Raw genomic sequence first — 24,248 nt, forward strand, 5'->3', positions numbered from 1 at the left:
GTAGAGAAACAGTGAAAAGTGTGACACAAACGAGAAACAGAGACCATCTACCCTCAAAGTAGTTGCAGATAGATTTATCATAACTCACAATTCTGTTTGTATCTTATTAATGTCGAACATTAATACCAATTTTTAAGGGTAGAGACGAGCTAAAGCCCACTGCATCAGTATCAGCATATATGCTAAAACCTTTTTTTAATTTAACATAATGTGGAAAAAAATGCTTGAGTTAATTGATAAACAGCGCAATCGCATATGAAATGTAATCAATAAACGTAACCCATGAAAGTCCAAAATCTTTTTTAAATTTAGCCAATCTCACTTTCTAGGTCTGGTTCTCCGACACGTCGAGATCCTCTATTGGTGTGGTTGTTGTTTTTATATTAATGCCTAGAACTTTTGTTCTGCCCCCCTGAATTTGTGCGTTTGTGATGCACGTTGGATCTGTTCCAGTGTATTAAAAGATAATCCTTGACTTTCATTTTTGGGAAGTTGATAAAGTCCCGTGAATTGAGTCTGACATAAAGAGAAGCTGTGCTGTCTAGAGGTGCAGGAGGCAACCTTGAAGGGGAAATAAGGTCAAGTTAAATCAGGTAAGGTTTTTGATTTGTGCTTCTGACTCCAGTGAAACAAAGCAGACAATGATGAGGAGTTTCTACAGTAAGCTACGACTAACCAGATCCCCCCTTTTTCACATATATTCATACAACACTTTATTCTATGGACTTGAATTGTTTTATATAGCTCACATTCAAACACGTTCAAACTAATAAGCATGCATTTGGGCTGTGGAAGCAAGAACCTTTTTCACCCCAACAAAATGGTACTGATGCCAAAAATGTACAAAATTGTAACACAATGGATGAGCTGCATTTTATTACCTTTTATTTATTCAAATTTTACATTTTTTTTTGTAAAGTGAGAATCCAGAGAGGGCAGTGGAGGCAAACAGACAGCATGAGCAGCGCTGTAACCAGGATGAATAAATTAGCATCCTTGTATAATCAAACACTTTGTGTTCTCGACAGCTCAGCAGACTTTACATATGTTAACAGCATAAGGAAGCTGTATAAATGGAGCAGTAATAAATTCAATTAATGAATGGTCCCTGGACTGGATGTATGTTTAACTGAATCACTGTTGATGTTCCTGCCCTTCCCTTAGTTTTCAATGACGGTAAAATAAACTGAAATACTGAAAGTGATGCAGATCAATCTACTGCGTGGGTGATTCAGCCTGAACACCTGAAAAAGTCAATATTTTTGCAATGACTGCATGTCCTTCCTCTTTGGTAATGTGCTTAAAATGTGTAACATTTCCTTTATACCATAACTATTACATCAGGCTACTTCCTACAATTCTGTTTTGGTATTTGTACTGTCCCATGAAAAGGTTTGTGAACGTCGAGTGCTCATAAATGTGGTCTGAACGTCATCTAAACAAATCAAACTGGATCAAATTGTCATGGTCTGGGTCTGATGACCCAGAGCTCATGTATTTCTTGTATATGTTTTTCCATATGTTATGGTGGTTTTCTCTCCCTTTTTGTCCTTTCTCCCTGGGTGCTCCCGGATGTTTTGGGGTCGCTGAGGGGACTGCGATCCGGAAGTGTTCCCGCACTGGGGACTGCCGCACCTGCCGCCCATTAGCCCTCACCAGCTGCAGCTGATGGCTTCATGAGGGGCGCCTTATTTAAGAAGGTGGCGGAGCCCCAGTCGGCGCGGGATTATACTAAGTCGAACCTGTTAAGTACCTCCGTAGATTAGTGTGTTGTGATCGGCTTCGCTACTAAAGGCTGCCTGCTGAGCTGTGTGTGTTTTTGTGTCACCAGGAGTCGGGAGTCAGGAACGTCGTCACGAGGGGAAATCACAGAGTGGAATCGGGTTTTTGGAGTTGTCACCTTTTCACTGCTATGGACACGTGCACTGTGTGGGATTCTTGGAGGAATCGCCACAGGAGTCACAGTGCTTGAATTATATATAGTTGTCGTTTCTGTCCACTCGCCATAAATAAATCCACTGTCCTTCACTTGAGTCTCGCGTTTGGGCCCTACTTTCTCTACAACTCCACGGTCTGCCGTCGCAGCCCGTGACACAAATAAATATTTAACAGCTGTACTATTCATGTAAATCTACAATTATCAATCTGCTCTTCTCAAGAAATATTGGCTGGTATGCACCATGCCTCAATTGCAACATCTTTGACAAAACCATATGAGAAGCATTACAGTGATGCTCAACGATGGCAAACATCTACAAAAGCATTTTGAAAGACCAATGTATTCATCGCTCCACAAGTTTTCACAAGAAAATGTAAGGGGAGAGCTACATGACCTGCTGCTTTGTAGAGGCTGGATGGTGCAATGAGAAAATGACCCAGAGGTTGAAAACAATGAGAAGCAGTGTTTAGGAAAACTGAACTGAGATGTTGTCGAATGAGCAACTCAGTGAAATTAAATGTTCAAGCAAATCATCCCAGAAATAATGATGACCTAAAACAGTCTTGTAGGAGTGATGGTTCAACATTCCTCCTACTTGTGGTGCAGGAAACATTTGATGGAGGCTGCTGCAGCTAAAGGAGGTTCTGAGTTACTGAACTAGTTTACCTTGTTTTTTCAGCCTGCACTTTGAGTCCAGTGTGTTATATAAAACATTAAAATTGTGCATGTTCGTGTGTTGTAAGTTTAGTCCGATTCAGTTTTTTGTCATTTTGACATCGAGAAGACCCCTCTAGGTGCCACTAAAATGTGATTAGACTACACATCACACATGTGGTTAGTTTTCTGATGTCACAGAGCCCTTCATTTTTTTTTACTGACTACAACAACTTTGTCATGTCAAGATAGTGCTCCAATTGGACAAAAAGACCCCACAGTATGCACTCTGTGTGTTGCAGAATAGTTATTATAAAAATAAATGGATGCACGTGCTTGTATCATTACATGCTGCTGGAAGCCAGTTCCCTAATTTTCTATCAAACGTAACCATTAGTTTTCACAATAATGTTTTGCTCTCTGCTGCAAAACATTATTTAAGCCACAGAAAAACAAATCGCTAATGCATGCATTTTAGGCGTGTTGTTCACCACAGTTTCTGGAAATATTCCATTACTCCTAATTACTATCAGAACATCCTGGAAAATCACAACACCTTTTAGAAGGCTTCAAAAACATTCAGTCTGTAAAATAAATAAATGAGAATAAATAAATAAATTTTAAAAAATTGCACTTTGCTGTGTGTAAGAGTGTGGGACCATGTTTTGTTGGGCTATTTTGGGCTTGTGTAAACAACAATGGGCTAGGCTACAGAAAACACCCACAACTTGCTGAGATTAAAACTCCCAACCTAACAGAAAAACCTGCTTTGTAAAAATGGATTCTTTTTTGTAAGAAGGAAAAAACAATGAGCTTTCCTGTGACTTTTTTGGTCTTCAAGGGTAAAAGCATCTAATGCTTCATTATACTTGTGAATCATGGTTCTGCTAATGTCATTTAAACTCTGAAGTAGATGCAAATGAAAAAAACCCATCTTGTTTTTCTAATTGGAGGTCATAAAACGGCCACTCTGAACCACTGGGAAATAATAAATGACATGAAATGAAAATCTATTTAGAGTTTTAAGAAATTTTGAGCTTATCAAATAAACCAATTTTATTAAAAAAAAAAAAAGAGGACAGTGTATTTAATGTAGGTGCTGCTTATATGTACAAAACAGGAAATAGTTAATAATAAAGTTGAAATGGACACTTCTTCCTTTGAATCTCCCATTCAGGGCGCTTGCTGTAAACCGGGAAACATTTTTCAATGAATGGGATGGACGCTGCTACTATCAAAGAGTGTGCTGAAGGTGGACAGCTGCATCCTGAGTAGTTGTTCAACTAAAGCAAAAAAAACATGTGGGTATTGTGGAGGATATAGTAGAAGATGTGTAGTTTGTGCATCTGCTCCTGTGTGTTGCTCAGCGAGCGTGTACTGAAAGGAATCTCCACTTCAGTGCTCTTCACACTGACTGGCCAAAGGCAAGGGGGTGTGGTTTAAACTCACAGTTTAAAGCACTATAGCAAGTGGTCAGGGGTCTAATGAAAGGCGAGCACATGCAGTCTGGCACCATCAACCTTAGGACACACTACCTCTCATTCCTGATGGCTTCTTCTCCTCCTACCACTGAGAGGTAATAAAAGGAACCTGCAGAAACTCAAGAGAGCTGTTTACACTTGGATGCTGCTGGAAGAAGATATCTAATCAGATAGAGATAAGATTAAAGAAACCTTGAAAATCCAAGGGGGTTTATTTGTAAGTTTAACATAACTCGATCTACAATGAAGATGCTGAATGTGGACCTACTAGTTTTAAGCTTGTGCCTTGGTCTGGGAACTGGATTCAGTGCTGCTGAGAAAACACAATATCAAATCCAAAATGGCCCTTGCAGCTATACGTTTCTGCTGCCTGAGCAGGATAACTGCCAAACTCAGTATAACAACTACAACTATCCTGTCCAGAAGGACGGACCTACGGACAACGAGTCAATTCAGAGGCTGGAACAACTGGAGATCAGCATGGAGAACAACACGCAGTGGCTGCTTAAGGTAAAATTGTGTCACACCCTTGACATCAGTGAAAGAAATTTAAACGCAGTGGTTAAACTGTATCGCAGTAAGTTAAGAGTAATGACAGAAAGCCTCCGTAGGTACCAAAAACTGCAATGATGTGAAAGAGGACAAAATGTGGTGAAGAGCTGAAGGAGTCACCACAGGGGTGTCAAAGTGGAGATACTTTCATGCCGATCTTTTGTCCCAACGTGGGCAAAGACTAGTAAATTATTCTCTCACCATATTGCCTCTACACTTACGTGCAAGTATCAAATATACTTTTATGGGTGGAACAGATGATTATGTGAAACTTGCACATTTCACGTGGTGAATGGCTCATTGTGTCGGACCACTAGCTCTCTGATATGAGAAAGTTTTGACCAAATTAAAACAAGAACAGTTTTTTCTCTCTCACTGTGTAGTTACATAGAAGCAGTTAAAAGAAATCACAGCACCAACAACCACATATTCAACAAAAAAGAAAGAACAAAACAAAACTTGTTTTTGTAAGACTGAAAGACTCTTCTGAAAGCTCTCCCACGTCCTTAAGTTGGATAAGTGGTTGGGAAAATGGATGGATGAATGGATGAAAGGCTCTTTGAGAATCTATTTTGATTTAATGACATTTGAAATTGACACAAAAAAATGTGCTCAGTGTCTGTGAGACACCTTTATTCAACCCGGACTGACAAAGACTTGCAGGCGCAGGTGTCCACACGAGTGGATGCACACTTTCCTTTCAGTTTACTGAGCCATTACATGTTCAAGCAAAAGAAGCGAGATGTTTCTTTTCCTGGGCCTTTTCTGAGTGTGATTAATGATCAGAACGAAACAAGACGAGCCAGAAACACAAAAAGCATCTCACAGTTTGATGACACGACCCCCGTCTCGTAACATAAAACAAACCCTGATCCGTTACATGGCGCTATACTCACACAAAGACTCAAGCGCTGCCTCAGAAATCACAGCCTGTTCACAATACAAACGAACATTTATCCAAAGCCACGTCTAATGTACTGATCGCCCAGATATTTCTTACAGACTAAAGAAGATTGCTAATTAAGTATGTGGCACTAAAAATGTGGTTTTACTTGGAGCAGCGCACTTCATCTGTTTCACATCAGTCTCTGCGCACAGAAGACGACTCCCTTATCTTCATCTGTTACATGTCTGCCTCAAATTAACACTTTAGGGAGAAGAACTCACAACTCAGGTGTGAAAAAGCTGCACTATGTCATATTAAGTATTAAGGCATATACTAATATACAAAACAAACCAATGTATTTCTTAATTCTGCCATAATGAATAACTGAAAACTCACAGCAGTTGATGACACTGAAGTGTCATTTGGAAACTGTGCTGACTGTGACAATGACTTTGCTACCCAATAGCTGTAGGGAGACTTTTTAGTAATTTTAAGCAGAAATTTGTTGTGTGTATTAAAAGTGAGGTGAACACCGTCATCGCAAATAAAGTAAGAGAGACATATTTGTTCAACATCAGAACAGCAAAAGATACTCAGGCTCATCTAATCCAGCAGGTGAGAGCGTGTTCAGGCACAGCTTTCCAGAGCGCTCAAACTCTATTTTAACTCTTCATTAAAAGCTCCACTGAGAAAAATGTATGTCATGTAACCCTAAAAAACAATAAGCAGCTAAGGTGAATTGAAATATTGCCTGCTTCATGTTTGAATGAATGCCTCACAGCCCTGCCTCACTGAGGTTATAAATCTCATCATCACCTCCATCCATCAATGGTTTGGTGGATGGATGGAAGAGATTAGACGAAAAGAAAATAATCTGAAAAAACAAGCAATTCCATCTATGCAGAGGACTTCACAGCAGTCAAATAAGCATACTGGGGGTCTTTAAATAAAGTTGCACATTAGAAAAGAAAAAGTTGCAAATCAGTAGGTTTGTTGTGCTTTATTATTAGAGTGTACTCATTTCATTAATGAAAGTACTATTCATGCCGCACCAACTGATGACAGCTGGAGAAAAAATGTCTGTCACATGACTGAGGAACACAGTCATTGCCTCACTGATGCCTCTGAGGCACACAGAGTAAACAACTGATTAGATCATTGACTATCAATGGGACATCCTGCCAACAATTCAAATGACACCCTTCCACATATCTGCGTGAATCCGAGAACATAAACAAACTAGACAGCAAGAGAGGAAGACAAACAAAATCAGCACTAATTGCAGCCTTTGGTTGTTTTAGCATAAGTATTAGTAGTCAAATAAAATGTCTGCCGTTGCATTTCTGACTGATGAATAAATAACAACAGTGATTATGCAAACTAAGAGGAGATAACATCGATATTCGACTGACGCTGGTTTCCAGTTGCACACAAGTTGCACACTGTCATGAAGGATGTAACTTCTCACTCAGCACTTCCATCCTGTTTACGAGTCGTGTGACCTGATTGCCACTCAGGAACACCATGCAGGAAATAACTTAATGATTAGTCTGGGTCTAAATCTGGCAATACAGTAAGGTAGACGAGAACAAATCCCTAAATCATTAAGAAGTTTGACACGGGCAAGGTTACGTAATGTTTGACACTGAAACGAGACAGGTTTTCAGTGAAAAGGCCTCATGATGGGCAACCTTTGTAAATTTCTATCCCTGTGGTCCCATCTTAAAAATCAATCTTGGTGCATGTTTTCACTGTATTATCGTCCTATTTCCGACATTTACATTATCATCCACATTACTAATGAAATACACAGAGCACTTACATTTATTAGGGTTACAGATTATAAAAAATATATATTATCAGAGTCCATACAGTTTTAGGGAGGCAGGTGTAATGGCTCACATATTCACAAAACAAGCGTCAGGTTAGCGCCCGTTAAATCCCAGAAGGAGACACAAATCCCTTTGGGGGTTGCGTTAGGAAGGGAGCTGCCTGCTGTGGTGACCTCTTGTGAATAAGCGAGTACCTGAAAGTAGCTTTAGCTCATGAGAAACATTTTATTTAACTCCTGATTTCTTGCTTGTCCACAACCAATGAGAAACAGAATCTCTGTGTCCCATACTAATGTCAATATGTAGACCTCTGTATTACCCCTAATACACAGGATTATATACAACAAAATGACCAGGTGATGAAGAGAATCGGTAGCTCACAAAAACTGTCTAAACCTAATTATCATCGTTCTCTTTTGCAGCTTGAGAGCTACATACAGGACAGCATGAAGCAGGACATGATCCAAATCCAACAGACTGCTGTACACAACCACACCGCTACAATGATTGAAATCGGGACAAACCTGCTAAGTCAAACTGCTGAGCAAACAAGGAAACTGACCAATGTGGAGGCACAGGTGAAACTGCACATTTTGTTTATTCCTCAAAAGCAGAAATAACAGCCTACTCAGTGAAACGCTGCAATAAATATTATCGTTTGCAAGTGTTAAAAAAAATTAAGCAGAGAGAAAAACAGGCATGATGGCGTCAGTTTATTATTGTGGCTACACGTCAATGACCTTATGTGAGCCAACTGTACAGCATTTCCTGTTATTAGCACACTTGTATTCCCAGAGAAAGGGTCTATCAGTTTGTCACAATCAGACATCCGTCTGTTCAAAGACATCAACAGCTCCATTGGAGACACACAGCTAGGATCCATGTAAACAAGCTGCTTTTTGCTGAGTTCAGTTCCTCCGAACTGGGAAATTGGTGGCAAGGTCCCCAACCCCATGTGCAGTTCAATACGTAGGTTTGTGAAAATACGTGGATTCTCAGTTTCCCCTTGTTCAGGTATGTCTGCTGTATTGGAACTTGGCTGTTCTTTCCTGTCATGTTTTTTTCCATTTTAAAATGGTTATTTGTTCACAGGCGCAAACCCAGTTTAACTTGATCAACGTGACGAAATACAAAGATTCATGTCCAGATTGGCTCTTGACTGATATCTCTGACTCTTATTAAATTTAGGACTTATTTACATGTTTAAAGGTTTTTATTTCCAGGAAATTGGCTGTTGTATTAAACCTGAAAGCACAATAATATTTAATTTCATTATATCCAAAGTAAAAGAGTGTTTCATTTGGGTCCATCCAATTCTTAGGATATTGGCAACCAATTGACATAAAGACAGTACAAAACATTTACAGCACAATCTCAAGTCTCAAGTCTACAGAATCAATGGATGACCTATAATGAGATATGGCTAAGACACTGTGCTTCATTTCGTTCTTTTAATTTTAGGTTATTCATCATACAACTCGGATTGAGCGCCAGCTTCTTGAAAACTCTTTGTCAACCAACAAATTGGAAAAGCAACTAATTGTCCAAACAAACGACATCAACAAACTGAATGACAAGAACAGGTGAGGAAAGCAAACAAAATGGGAAAAATTTTAAATTTTCAAATTCACTAGCAGCAGTATTTAGGCAATGAAGAAGCTACCTGCTGAACCTGCATGCTTCTCCTCAGTTTTCTAGAGAAGAAAGTAAAAGAGATGGAGGAGCAGAGGCAGGTGGAGATGAAGACGCTTCAAGAAGAAAAGGAGCAGCTCCAGACTCTGATACTGAAGCAGACGGCTATCATCGGTGAGCTGGAGCAGCAACTGCTCAAAGTCTCAACCAACAACACAGCCCTGCAGTATCAGCAGCAGGAGCTACTGGACACTGTGAACAACCTCATTTCTAACATCGCTTCTGGCACCGCTCAAGGTGAGGCAGCCCCTCATCAGGCCATTGTAACCTCTTTTAAAATGAAAGATCAAGTAGGGGGTCTTTTAAGTAGCATTTATGTCAGCCTACATTTGCTAAGGGGTCCGACCGTAGACCTTACATGTAGGCTGAGACAGCTTGACGTAAAAGTAAAAGTCGAGACCAATAGCATTAAATCAGTTAAGATGAAGCTACAAGCTGTTGCTATTTCGTTTGATTTTATACTACCTAGGCTAGCTGTTTCCCATCAGCTTAAGTCTTTTAAACTTTACGTTTTGAGACTAAAGAAACATGCAGAACTTTTATCATAATCCAAACATATTAGCTTAGCACAACCTGACAGCTAAATGCTATACAGCTGTGAGTTGTTTAAAATGAAAAAGTTAATTTCTTCTACAGGTCCTAAAACTGTCATGATGCGGGACACACCTACTACATTCATGGACTGTGCTGCCGTCTACAAATCAGGAAATACCAACAGTGGTGTCTACACGCTAACATTACCCAACAGTACAATGGAGGTTAAGGTAAAGTAGGCCTGACTGACTGTTTTCAGCTGGTTTTATGCTACATTATCATGCTACAGTCATACTAGAAAAAACAGTGGTTGGTGGGTATGGGACAAACAAAATGACTGCAACCATGCCCATTAAACTTGTTCCCTTTGAAAAGGTTGCTTTGAAGATGAGGGCAAAATCTGCAAACACTCGCAATCAATGTGTCTTTAAAACAACTTTGGAGCCTCAAGATTGCGGTAAAACAGAAATAAGACAAAGACGGTCTGCTATTACTTTGTGACTGAACAGCAAGTTGATGATTATATGCAATCTGTGACAACACGGCAGTTAACAGTGAAAAATCCACAAAACTCTTAAATTTGGTGCCATCTACGTACACAGCAAAAGCAATAAAAAGCAATTCAAGTAGACTGGAAACAGAAATTATTTCAACCAGTTGAGTCCCCTGTTGCAGATTAATTGTGCTCATTGATGCAGACTGATTGAAATATGTTGGCAATCCATACACATTTATAAATTAAGCAGCAATTATTTGCAAACCTTCGCTAATCTGTTGGAGAGTGAAGTCAGTCCCAATTGGACCATGACTGTTTGGACACAAGTTGCCTTCCTAGTGACAAGGATGTTGCCATCCTATTTTTTCTCTCGTGTGACTGAGCCATAAATGGGTAAGGCACACTTTTTTAGATCATTAAAAATCACTCACTCGTACGTCACACATGTATCAGTGCCAGCACATACTGAAAATCTTCAAAATGTACATAAACATTCACACAGGCATGATCTGACCTATCAGTTAATAAAACAGAGCATGCTGCTTTAGGAGAAATTCAGTTTTGTCTTTTAAAAAGGGCAGCGAGGTTAGCTTAAAACGTTCATTGACTTTTATCAGCAACGCGCATGCTTGAGCTACAACTGTGATCTCCTTAGATACTTTTTAAAACTTCTGACTGCACTTCTGAAACCTAGAACACATTTATTTTATCTAGGTCAAAATATAAATAAGTATGCACTGTTTACAGAGGATTATATTTGAATAAATTTTCACTCCTCTTTTTTTCATTGTGTCTGTAGGCTTTCTGTGACATGGAGACAGAAGGAGGTGGCTGGACTGTTATACAAAAACGCTTTGACGGCCGTGTTGACTTTCACCGTACGTGGCAAGAGTACAAAAAGGTAAAAGCTTCGAGGAAGAAATTCTTCCCTTAAAAATAATATTACCCAGGTTACGGCCTCCATTCCAAATCAAACAGCCCAACAGTGGTCAGATTTGGTTTGGGCCATTGACTATATTTTAAGGAGCTGGAGATTGTCTCCTCTGAGGTAATTCAAAGAAGGAACAAACCGTAACCACTAACACAGAGAAGCAATGCCCATCTTCTGTTCAGGAAAATAATAGTAGCATTTACCCCCTCACATTTTAGAAAGAGGCTATACATATTTTTCGCTCTTTGTCATTAAGTATCATATTCAATTCCACTGTTATTACAGCCAATGCCCCTGAAATTGTACAACGACAAGTAGGATACAACTGGGCTGACACTATGAATGCAAGCGTAGTTAAAACTGACATGGTTTTTTCATTAACTTCTTATTGTAAAAGTGAATATTTGTGATTTTTTCTTAAATTGGATTTTGTAAACAGATTAAATATTTTATATTCAGAGGAAAAATAACTTTTAATGTTATAGTCAAAAATGTAGCACATTCTGATCTCCCATTGGTGTACTCCTTGTTAAACTGAAAAGCAATGACTGCAGGACATTCACACAGTTTTATAACTTTTCTTTTGTGTACTTTCAGGGATTCGGAGAACCTTCTGGAGAATTCTGGTTAGGAAATGAATTTGTCTCCAGACTGTCAAATCAACAGTCCTACAAATTAAGGATCCAGCTGAGTGACTGGGAAGGAAACTCTGGATTCTCACAATACGACCAATTTTCTCTTGACAATGAAGCACAAAATTACAAGTATGTTGAAATAAATCTATCAGGCCCCAAGTGGCAAGTAATTAATATTTTGTTAAATTTCATGCTTTGAGCAGCAAAATGTTTCTGCTCGTGCAGCTCAAGTTATTAAGGACAAAAAAGCCCATCAGCAAGTTATACACTGTTACGAAAGCACTTTTGAAGACTGATATCCTTAACACATACTAAAAACTGCTGCTAATTTTGAGCCAAGATAACATGACATAATTAAAGCATAGCCTGGAAACTCAATGAAATTAAATATGTAAATATAGAGAAGCTAGTAGCCTCAAAACAAGCTATATTCTCAACATAATGCAGCAGAGTGCAATCTCCAACACGTGAACATCAAGTTGAATCTGCATTAGAAAAGTATGGGTGTAATATTTTAAAATGTTTTCAGCTACTCTGGATGCAAACTTTTAGATCATCACAAGTATGCGTCCTTTACCTTACTGACAAACACAAGACTACTGAGTTGATTGACCTCATCACTCATCACTATCATTTATACAATTTTAACTGCTGAACAACAACTACTATTTGGACCCACTCTAGAAATGTCCCTGGATAGTGTTTCATGCTGTATAACACTATATACTTCCTGATCCTGATGTACTGGCATCAGCCCAAAGAAAACGTACTAAAGCTCTTCAGTACATGAAAAATAGGAAATGCATTAAAAGCCTCAGTTTTTCAGACATTCTTTCCTGACAATAAGACAACCTCCAAACATGTTTTTGCTTTCCAATCAAAGCTGACTTCTATACCTGAAGCTTAATTTGACAATCAGAGCTTGAAATGTCCCATTTCAACACAGCTTTATTGAGGTCTCCACTCTACTCTAATTTGGTGTTGAGATCTTTTTTGCTCAGCGATGCCGGATAACTAAAAAGAAAACAGACAAATAGCATTACAAAAAAACTTCACTGTCATAAAATAAAAGTAGTTTTTTTTAAAATATTTGCTAGACACAAGTATCAACAAAATTAAATAGCGCTGGCTTCTGTTCTTCTGCTGTTAGGCCGAAGAAGTACATAAGTGAGGTTGAGCAATGCCTTTTGAGGAACAGAAATTACAGACTTCCTCTTCTTCCTTCATTTTCCCTTTTCCATTTTACAGGATACACCTTAAAGGCTACAGCGGAACGGCAGGCAAAATAAGCAGCATTGGGCAGCCAGGAAGTGAATTCAGTACAAAGGATGCAGACCATGACAAATGTGTTTGCAAATGTTCACAACTGACAACAGGAGGTAGGAACACACTACTGTAAATATCATGCCTTAGCTTGGAAAATTAAAAAATAAAAACGTGTCAATCAGTAATGGACATTTTCTGGAACAAATTCCCATCCATACAAAATCTTGGCACTTGCCCCAAAAATCTTTAAGGCCAATTTAAGGGCAGCCATCCTTTTGTAGTCGTGTCAAAGAGCACAATTAGCTCAGACTTAATCACTGATCAACTCATCGGGGAATTCAGTCTCTACAATGGCTCACATTAATAGCCTGGGAACAGAGCTTTTCCCTCTCTCTACTGATGGCTTAAAGGTCCTCGTCCATTCCCCGTAAAGTAACTCAGCTGCCAGAAGTTTGCCTCCTTCAGTACTGGGGTTTGCCAAGTGAACATGAAAACACACAAACCCTTACCCTATCCTTTTTTTCCCATGAGGGGTCTCTCACAGGGGACTCCTTTGAGCACATTATACACAATTGTAACAGAGGGGCACTGGTCCAGCAAAAAGAGAAAAGTGGGATCTGTCATTACAAGCATGAAATTGAAATAAACAAAAATGCTAATGAATGCAATAAATCTGGATCTAAACGGGGCTAAATGCACTTCTCACTATAATGTCTTTCAAAACAACACACAAAAATAACAAGTTTTTTAACCCTTTATCAGCCAAGTATTCTACAGCCTGTCAGGTCTTATTTTGTAATTTTGGCTGTATTTTGTAAATTACAAAATACTTCTTATCTTTCAGGAACCATATAAATTTTCTCTCTAGTGCAGAAATAGTTGAGGAGTTTTGCTAATGTGAAGCACACATGGTAAAACCTAGGTGGAGCTTATTTTTCTGCCGGTGCTCAGACAGCAGTACCTTGTGAATGCTTTGTGCTACCTTGATACACCAAATATCCCAAAAGCACGTCTTCACTTCATTCTGAAACCATTTGAATTTTGACTCTATCACAAATGATAATGGACGTATGGTTACTTAAATAGCATAAAATGGATCGTCTGTCAGGCCGAGGGTTAAAAAACCCCCATTAATAATCTGTCTGAAAGTTCTTCTGTATGTGTGCTGCTGAGTATGAGAGTAAGTGCTGTGTGTAGTTCAAGGATTTTCAGATGAGTGGGTGAGGAGCGCCATAAACACAAAAAACCTTAACTTTAAAATGGGTTTAAAATTTAAAAATGAGGCCCGGCCAAAATGTTCTAACTTCCACAAAAAGTAATCACTCTAAAAACCCGAAGTGGTTTCCATAAAGACATTGGGTCCGCTTTCTTTACTTAATTCTGGGGTTTTTGTTTTGTTTTTTGTTTCTCTCTGGTTTCCCAAATGGATGAGCAGTTCTTGAGAAACCTGGCATCTACCTTTTCCGGACAGTCACTTTTTAAACACGCACAGTCAGACACACATTTGATTTGACTGACCGTATCCTTATATAGCTGCCCTCTTCTTAAAACAGTAACTTTATGACTGCCTGCCTGCCACAGGTTTAGAGGAAATCTATGAACTTTAGCTAGAAAAATAACCTGCTTACACTTTCCCCAAATGGGCACTACGCTAGTTTCACAAGGCCATTTGCTCCTCCGGACTGGCTTCTGAGAAATCTGACAAATTTCCTCAAGCAATACTACTTTACAGGGTACATTAATGACCCCCCACCCCCAATGTAGGCAGCTCAAGCCTACATTAGACATAACTGTCCTTACAATCTGTTGTTTTGTATAATGGATCTAAACAAGCAGATTAGTTGTAATGTGTCTAAACACAAACTTACCACCTCTAAAAAAAGTACACAACAGTTAAATTAATAATGTTTTTCTATTGTAGGCTGGTGGTTTGATGCCTGTGGTCCGTCCAACTTGAATGGGATGTATTACCAAAAGGGCCAAAACGCCAATCGCTTCAATGGAATCAAATGGTACTACTGGAAAGGCTCAGGCTACTCACTGAAGACCACTACAATGATGATCCGGCCAGCAGACTTCTCGGGTTCCCTTTGAACAGTCAGATTAAAGAAAATGGGAACAACAAGACCAAAAATAAAAATTCTCAAGGGATCCAAAACACTTTGTGCGTATATTTTTATACACCTTTGTGCATCTTTCTGTGGTAGATTTTGAAATATGGAGAGTCACAGCAATACACATAGCTGTAGTATTTACAGTTATTTGAATAGTAATTAAAATGAGTTATATTAAAATATATTAAAATATCGGTCAGGCTCTATTCAGCTAGCTTATCAGATTCATTTAATTTCTTTGAATCACTTTAACAGTTGAACTATTTTTTAAAAACAGCTGCCAATGTCATTGTATAATAGAGACGATGGTACAAAATGCTGATAAACATCTGGTGAAAGTTTTTTTTTGCATTGTCAACATTTTTCAAAATGTAAATGTTAATGTAAAAATACCACAAAATGTTTCTCTTATGATAACAATGTTTTGCTATAGAGATTATATGTACATTTGTTGTTTAATTTATAAGTAGATTTTAAGGTTGGTTTTAAACTTTATCATATAAGAAAGGAGATTTCTTATTGCTAGTTATTAATTTTATTGCACATGAAGGGAAATTAATTATTTTAATATAATTCTACAGTACTGGGAATGTTTTTTAATCTGCATTTTTATGTAATGGTTCTTTTGAAGCTACAACAAACTACAACAAAGAAAAATTGGACACCAGTTAACACTGGCTTTAGGAGACTAGGACATGTAATGCTTGAGTAGCTGTTATAAACCTGATATTGAATGTTAAAAATCAACCACAAGGCAGAGAGGTTGATTCTGCATTGTAGTGGGTGACATAATAGTTAAGCATAAGTCATGTGACAAAGAATAAACAGCCTTGTGGATGCTGATCTGCCATACAGCTAAAGTGTTGTTTAAGATCTTTCAAATCTTTCTGTCATTTTATCTTTTCCACAATACACAATAAATTCTACATGCTACAAACTTGTGATTTTATTGTTGCCATTATTAGATTCAGCTGCACATTTCGGATTTAAAGCCTCAAAGGACCAATGCATGTTTAGCTACTGATGGTAATCTAGAATGAGAAAAGCCATTGAAAGATGTAGAGCAACAAACTTGACTGCAAGACGGCAGTTGAGTAATGTAATAAGTAATGTATAAAAACATCAGGGAAATGACGCAATCGAGAACAGAGTAGATTTTCCAGTGTTTGCCGTCGTAAAATTTCATACAAAAATAAACCAAAAAACTATTTAAATCCATTTTTGGATGTTTGTCTAGAATTTTTCAAACTGTAAGAAATATAAAAAAGTGACTTAAGCCTAGTTTTCACGTGCTGCATTATATATAGATAAACTGATTCAGTTTGTAACGATATTTCAAGAGATATTAGACTGATGCAAACCTCCTCTTATTCTAGTAAAGAGTAGTCTTGATCATTTGATTTACACCACTTTATTGCTGGCCTAATGCAGAGACTGTAGAGGGATAGTTAAGAGTAGATCCATCACGGCTACAAAGATTTGAATTGGTATAAAAATGGCACCTGGCTACATGCTTTTGGAATAAAATAAATAAAAAATAACAAAAGAGAACCAAATTTTTATCACAAATTATCTGACAGAATTAAAAAAAACAAAAGACAATACTATTAAAATCTGTTTCTATGATTAACTGGCCACAGCTGAAGGAACACCACACCACACAATAGAGGCCACAAGAATTGAATGAAAAAGGGAAGCATGTGGTGTGCCAAATGATAAAAGGCCATGGGGATATAAAATATTTGATCTGTCACAACAAAAGCCATCAGGCAATTTTAAGAGGAAACATGCTGACATTCGTCTACATTAAGACCCCAAGTCTTTCCTTGCAGGGCAGGACAGGACAGTGATTCATGAATGGCAAGTGCAGGAAGAGGCAACATCCACAATTCACACAGGATGCTTTAGGAAAAACAAGCCTACTGTAAATGGATGACTGGCAGTAATGAGACTTAAAGCATGAGTGGAATGCTTTCTAGATTATGTTTAAGGTGCCACTAAAATCTCTAAAATATATGTCCTGGAAAAATAAAAAATATCTTTTATTGCATTTGGAGAGTAATAAATTGGAGAAGAGATTATTTAATACTGTTGAGTCATATCTGAAAAAGGCTTTAATCTCAAGAGGATTTTGAACTAGTTAAACCAATAACGATGTGAAGATAAGACGATACAGCTTTTTTTTACCCTACTGGAAAAAATAAAAAGCTTTCCTGTAAACTCAATGCTGGTAGTAAATCTGTCAAAGACCCTTTTACTAGTACTGTTTGAGTAGTTCTGAACTTACCTGTGCTGCAGGAAATTGATCTGAAAGTTCATACGGCTCCTCTGGAATCCACTGCCTTTGCTCCAAAGACCAGAGTATCTACTCAAAAGATTAGAGATAAGACAGAATCACCCTGCATCTTAACTTTGAAATAATTTCAAATGTCCACGTACCCATTCAAATGAGAGGATCCAGCAGCCACGAGCTATACCCAGCAAAATATTGAGAGTCCGCCTGTGTTCCCCAGACACCACATGAGTTGTGCTTTCACAAACACGGTCAACAATTAAAAAACCACCGAGTGCTTTCACCACTTGAACCACTGTGTTCTGCTTCCTACAAGAGACGAATAATAAGAATTAGATGCCTTCTTTTACCAACTTGTTAATTAACACAATAAAATTAAAGAATATGAAGCTGGTGGTATTCAAAGAAGCACATGCCTACTTACTCAGTAGGCATGCTTGTCATGACGAATGTTCTCAGTGCCTGCAAGAAACATGAACCCACAAAGCTTACAAGAATGAACAAATCTGTGTTCACATAAATGACAACCACACACTGCCAGTAAATGTTTGAAATGTCTGTGTTCATTGGTTTCACACCTCTTGTATTTTTCTTGGCTACTTATAATCCTTAGTGTTACAGGAACAGCCATCACATTTTTGGCAATCAAGCATAAGTGGAGTAGATACAGCGTTTTGATTAAAAATGAATATTTGGATTCATTTGTTTCTTGGCTTGTGTTTAATAGGGACACAAATCAGAGAGGAAGAGAGAAATCTGTGAACAACAATCTTCACTTTAAAGTAGCCAAGCAGCAGCTACACAAAGAGACCAGGAAACTGAAACTGCGCATTATATCTCTTTTGTGTGTAAATATTGTAATTTGATTTTTGTTGAATGATGCAGCACTGAACAAGTAAAAGAGTTTTTCTTTCAGTGGCAATGCACTTTTTTTACAAACCAGCTGAATGTTTTGTAGCATTGATGCAAAAACATCAAGGCCATGGAAAGATGAAAAACACTTTCAGAGACGCTGACTACTGTAACAACAGTAAATGTACAGCCTGGTGGATGTGGTCTATTTAACCACATGCCTGGCACTAATACAGAAAAATATCAGCAGCACAAACACCTAACCACAAACAGGACCACCAGACCTTTCCTGCCACACACTGATGTCAGCCCCCACCAAGCTGGAAGTCAGGGGTTAAGGTCTGCTGAGAACAGTAGAGCCAAAACCGTCCACGAGCTGACACCATGCTGGTCAAAAAACACATTATCACCAAGAAGGCCCCTTGGGAAGGCAGTCAGTAGTTGTGTCACTATTTTGATATTGCAATTTATTTTATAGACATTAAATGACTGGGGGAAAAAAGTTGATGAAACAAGCTCATTTTAAATTCTTTCAAGCCAAGTCAAACAACTGAAAGTATGTGCAGATACTCTGAAAGTAGCCTTAAAGAAACTCTATCTTATGCAGTGGTCATGTTCTGGCACAAGTAAAGGGCAATGAGAATGAATTAGCCTCTGACAAAGAGCTGGTGTGAACCAGCAAAGCGGCAGAGCACAAACACTTGCAGCACAAATGAAGGAAATTCTTCTCAGTATGACTAGATCTCCTTGATGGCAACTATTCAGCACAAAGTTAAAATGAAGCAGTTCAGACAATCACGGAGAGATCAACTGGATCCACTGAGAGCCAACAACAATAAAACAGCCAGGTTATTACTTGCTGCAACACAGAATAATTTACATGAACATTAGTGAGGTTTACATAATATTTCTTGAGCATGTTAGAGAGTTGTTTAACCTATAATAAACTAGGAAAACGATAGGGATGATATACCAGCAACTTTGATAGGTACATCTGTTTAAACTGAGCAACAGAGTGGGGAAGAAAGATGATGAAGTGGCACTATTGTTGGTGCCAGAAGAGGGTTTACAGAGAAGGGTCGCAGAACGTGGAAATTCTCTGAGTAGGGATGTGAATTGATAAGAAGTCAGTGATTCCGTGTAATGTGCCATGTTACAAAGCTAAAACTGGTTTCCTGAACAAAATGAGTTCACTGTGCTCAAATGGCCAACACTTTCACCTGATCTCAACCCAATAGAGGACCTTTGGGATGTAGCGAAACGCAAGATTCACAACATGAATGTGTAGCTGATAAATGTGGTCAATTATGTGATGCTATCATGTCAACATGGACCAAAATCTCTGAGCAATGTTTCTAGCATCTTGCTGTTTTTCTGTGCAGTGAAGAAATAAAGCAAAAACCAAAAGCAGATCCAACCCAGTATTAGCAAGGTGTACCTAACAAAGAGACCAGTAAGTGTACATCCACAGCTTTAGTGCCTTAGACATAAAATCACAAAGTAAACTGACAATGCCAAAATATGATCTTTTAAAGAACTGCATCTTTGTGAGATATCTGAGAACACGCAAAGGTAGGAAGTGTAAGACAAAAGAAGAGCAAAGGTCCCATTAATATCTGAGTTGTATTTAATAAGTATAAGCTGACGACATGTCCAGAACTTTAAAATTATGTTACAAATTTGCAGTTTTAACCTAAAGCTGTGTAATATGAGTTTTAACTTTTATATAAGCACTTTTAAAGATAAGACAAGAAATTATCTCTGATGACTGTATTTCCCAGGACTATAGGGAGATTAATCCATCATCACAATCTTTACAAAACCAAAACAACAATTACAACCTCTTTGTAATCAAGCTATAATAAAGTTAACTAATAAAAGATCCTCCGGGGATATGACATCATTTTCATCTACAGCTTGTTGAGGTTACGAGTGTAACGAAAACACAACCCAGGTGCATTTCACAAGCAAGGAAGTTGTATGGTACCATCACAGAGGCAAAACACAGGAAACCCTAAGGAGCCGACAGTACCGTCAGTAGCGTCAAACGCCTACAGCCATGGAAGTGTATGACCTTACGGAGGAAATACTTATTAGGAAGTTACACACACAAGCGATGTTTGGTTTACTTCCTAAACTTCCTATATTATAGACAAACATGGGGAAAATAATATTTTTGTTCTCTTACACCATGTTCCCTTTTATCTATCTATGTGACGAAGGAAGATAAACAATGGGCTGTACAAAGCCCACACTGGCTGTAAGCTGGAAGTAACCACAGCCACTAAACTAAAGAAAGAAAAGTAATATCAATGTGTGTCTGAAAGGGTTAATATAGGCAATTTAGCTGGCAACAAAGCACAACAAAGAAAGCGACTATATAAATAAGAAAATAAGAGATTTATAATTAAAACTGCAAACTCCCATACACGAGCAATATCTTTAATGACTCAGTAAACCTCCCACTGGTGGCATTATACTTGTAACATCCTGTTTTTTGCAATTGCTTTCCAATTTTCCCACAACACAGTAGGAAATGTACCGTAAACACGCATTGTTCAGTGCAAAAATAATGTCTTTCAATTAAGGCATGGAGACTAAACTGTCAAACTGAAGAGTTGAATTCAATTACACATTTAGAACAGATGTGAAGTCTTCTTACCTTTGTTTTGTTAACCATTTTCTGTAGAGTCAAGCTGACTTGCTTATTGTAATTTCCTTCAGTTAGGCTCTCTGCAAAACCAGCTGCAACTGTACATTCATTTCCTCTACCTACATTGGAAAACAAGACAATTTAAAACTGTGTGTGTGTGGTGGTGGGGTGGTTTTACACGAGCTATCACACAACAGGTGCTGTTTTGTATGTGTGTGCATTCATGTCTGCACATTTGTGCACAGAAACATTAAATGAAAGCTGCAACTTTACACTACTTACTACCACATGACACTGTGCATTTTGATTTCTCTATAATTTTAACTGATCAGGCTGCCCAGGATTACAACGTGCTTACTTCATTTAGTTCCTGGACAGTAAATAAAGCACTTAAATTTAAATGATCTGTTGATCCATACTTAGTTTCTCCAGGTTTATACTTATCCTGTTGAGGATCTTAGGAGTCAGACCTCAGCATTCATTGGGAAATATGGAAACGGAGCCAATAATCTAACTTGCAACTCGCAAAATGAAACCAGAGAAAACCCACAGTGACATAGGAAGATCACTTTTATGTGCAACTTAAATCTAATTTAACTATGTGCTATATATAAATAAGATATTAGGCCTTTAAAAGTTAAACACACCTACAGATTATTATGAGAGAGCTTTCATAAAGGCCTCATTTGTTTATTAATGTTATCTTGTAAGAACCATGCATTACAAAAATGTTTAGACTGGCTGAAATAATTATACTGCAAGCCATGTGAAGCCACACACAAACCCAGGGATTACAGACAACAGTATAAACATCTGTGAAGATTCCCGCCATGTTATCAATATGATTTGTTCAGTTCATAATGAAGTGATTAGAGCAGACCAGGCCTTAGTCCTGGGTTCATTTTTAACCCAAACCCCCGAAAAGCTGAGACACTGTAAAATGTAAATAAAAACACAATGTCATGATCTACAAGTCTCATAAAGCCACATTTTATTCACAGTAGAACAGAGAAATCATCTCAAATCTTTAAATTGAGAAATTTTACCATTACATTTTTGTTTTTCTTTTAAAGTTCATTTTGAATTGTATACCAGCAACATGTCTCATAAAAGCTAGGTCCATGTATTCCACTGTGTTGCATCCTCTCTTGGTTTAATATGAGTCTATAAACATCTGGGAACTGAGGAGACCAGCTGCTGGACTTTTGAGAGATGAATGTTGTCCCATACTTGTCTGACATAGAATTCTAGCTCCTTAACAGTCCTTGATCTTCTTTCCAGATTTTGTATTTCACAAGTCAGTTCAGCACCCAGACTTTGTAAAGCCACTGTGTTGTAATAGATTGAGTATGCAGTTTGGCATCATCTTGCTGAAATAAAAAAACCTTTCCCTCACAAACATGTTTGTTGTGTGGGAACAGATTTTCCTCTGAAACTTATCTATATCCACACACCTTTCCAGATGTGCAAACTGCCAATTCCATAAGCATTAATGCACCCTTAGACTATCAGAGATGCAGTCTTTTAAAGTGAGTGCTGACAAGCCAGATTGCCCCGTTCCTCTTTAGGCCAGAGGATGTGACATCCATGTTTCCCAAAGAAATTTCAAATGTTTATTCATCAAACCACAGAATAATTTTCCACTTTAAATGAGTCCTGAATCATGTTCAGATAAGACCTTTTTGCAGCACTGAGCTTTAATCTGCATTTGTGGATGGCATGGCAACCTGTGTTCAAAGACAATGATTTCTAGAAGTGTTCCTGAGCCCATGCAGTCATTTCCTTGTTAGAACCATGCCAGTTTTAATGCAGGGCTGCCTGAGGGCCTAAAAATCACAGGCATGCAGTATCGATTTTTAGCCCTAATTTCTCCAGTAACTGGAGAAAAAGATATTCATAGTATAGCATAGTCTCCAAAACTTCAATATTCTGAAATTGGTCCACAAGTTTTAGTTGTTTTTTTTATGCAGATTGGTGACTCTCTGCCTAAGATGTTTTGTATAAAAGTTACAGACCTGTTGCCAACAAACCTTATCAGTTTAGTAGTATTTCTCTAGCAGTTTCTTTTCAAACCTCTTGTCCATTCGATGCTATTTGAAACGTGTTGCTGCATTCAAAATCCAAATGAGCTCATATCTTTCATGAAATGCAAAATGTCTAAGTTTATGTCTAAGATCATTTTATGAGACTGGCAAATCATTTTTTCGTTTTTATTTAATTCTTACATAGCATCTGAACTTTTTTTTTTTTTTTTTTAAAGAACTGGGGTTGTATTATTACACTTTCTAAATTCTGGCAGCCATACTACTCACTTTCCACAATCTGAGAAGGAACATTGAAATCAGAGTTTTTCTGCAGCTCTGGCACAGCTTTAAACTCGGGCAACATCGTTTGTTGGCCTGAAGTTGATGCACTTCTTCTTTCTGTTGTTTCACTTGTAGCTTTATCGATGGTTGTAAATGTTGAGGTACTTTGTCTTCGCTTTTTCCCCGTTGGCTTTTTATTAACGCTTGGACTATCCAACATAGGCAAAGATTCTTCCCCTTGATGAGTTTGGGTCTCAATGCTAGTTTCAGACTGCTGATCAAAATGTTTACCAGTGTCACTTTCTTCCAGTTTCCTCTTTTTTTGACCCTTCGGTCCAAAGATTTCACTTCTTTGTTTTCTATTCGTTGGGAGAGTATCCAAGTTAAAAGGTATTTTAATATCGCTTGCCACCGGTAGATTAAGTGACCGATGTCTTTGTTTTCTCTGGCTATGTTTAGCTGAAGAGAAATAGTCCTCAAACATGTCATCACCTCTGTCAGCCGTACCGGGGGTGCCACATTTGTGTTCACTGGATGAAGTGAAAGATCGTAGCAATGCTGAAAATGACTGTTGAGCCCCTTTGGGTTTTTTCTGTCCTGAAGCAGCACCACCTTGTACAGGTGATGAGAGGCAGCTAGAGGATTCCAGAGTGTCAGGAAAAATATGGGATTTGGTCTCTGCTATAACGTTTACTTTTGTGTTTTTTTGTTTTCTTTTCTCAGATTTATTAGGTGTTAATTTAGGTGACTTTATCTGTGATTGGGTTCCTTCTTTCTGATCGTTCTTACTGTTGTCAGACTTCCTGTCCTGACAAGGACTTTGTAAAAAATCTATTGATTTGTCTTTATCCATTTCTTTTTTTCTAACCAAGGTCCTCCGTGACTTTTTTTGTTTATTTCCTTCTTCATGCTCAGGGTCAGGGCAGGCAGGCACACTTATGACCTGTTCAGCCACATGATGGTTGGGTGAGAGGCAGTCTTTCCTGTGGGACAGCTCAAGATGTTCATGGTCTCTGACATCTGTGTGTGTTCTCCCCTCTTCCTTATCAGGTGAGTAACCAAGTTCAGGAACAGAAGCACTGGAATCATCGTCTGACTGGTCATCTATGTAGGAGAAAGAATAACAGTACAC

At 38.2% G+C, this 24,248-nt stretch overlaps 2 protein-coding genes across 4 annotated transcripts in view; one reads left to right on the top strand and one right to left on the bottom strand.

Annotated features, from left to right (window-relative positions):
- mcph1 (microcephalin 1) overlaps positions 1–24,248 on the bottom strand; it is a 36,164-nt gene that overhangs the window by 4,294 nt on the left and 7,622 nt on the right. For both annotated transcript variants that reach the window (XM_080868406.1, XM_080868407.1), the window contains exons 9-13: positions 23,123–24,220; positions 20,820–20,929; positions 17,730–17,767; positions 17,452–17,614; positions 17,300–17,377 (exon numbers count right to left, since the gene is read on the bottom strand). In XM_080868406.1, coding sequence (XP_080724532.1) covers positions 17,300–17,377; positions 17,452–17,614; positions 17,730–17,767; positions 20,820–20,929; positions 23,123–24,220 — 1,487 coding nt within the window. The remainder of the gene's footprint in view (positions 1–17,299; positions 17,378–17,451; positions 17,615–17,729; positions 17,768–20,819; positions 20,930–23,122; positions 24,221–24,248) is intronic.
- On the top strand, positions 5–15,933 carry angpt2a (angiopoietin 2a). 2 transcript variants are annotated; one of them, XM_080868408.1, is made up of 10 exons: positions 5–1,749; positions 1,832–4,584; positions 7,767–7,922; positions 8,806–8,927; positions 9,035–9,273; positions 9,673–9,800; positions 10,866–10,967; positions 11,595–11,761; positions 12,881–13,011; positions 14,820–15,933. In XM_080868408.1, the coding sequence occupies exons 2-10, from the start codon at positions 4,318–4,320 to the stop codon at positions 14,990–14,992; spliced, it is 1,485 nt and encodes a 494-aa protein (XP_080724534.1). In that variant the 5' UTR covers positions 5–1,749; positions 1,832–4,317; the 3' UTR covers positions 14,993–15,933. The 2 variants fall into 2 exon arrangements, with proteins under 2 accessions (XP_080724534.1, XP_080724535.1); XM_080868409.1 differs by having other exon boundaries at positions 5–1,744.

The sequence above is a fragment of the Rhamphochromis sp. 'chilingali' genome, assembly GCF_963969265.1.
Source record: "Rhamphochromis sp. 'chilingali' genome assembly, chromosome: 20".
Taxonomy (NCBI): Eukaryota; Metazoa; Chordata; class Actinopteri; order Cichliformes; family Cichlidae; genus Rhamphochromis; species Rhamphochromis sp. 'chilingali'.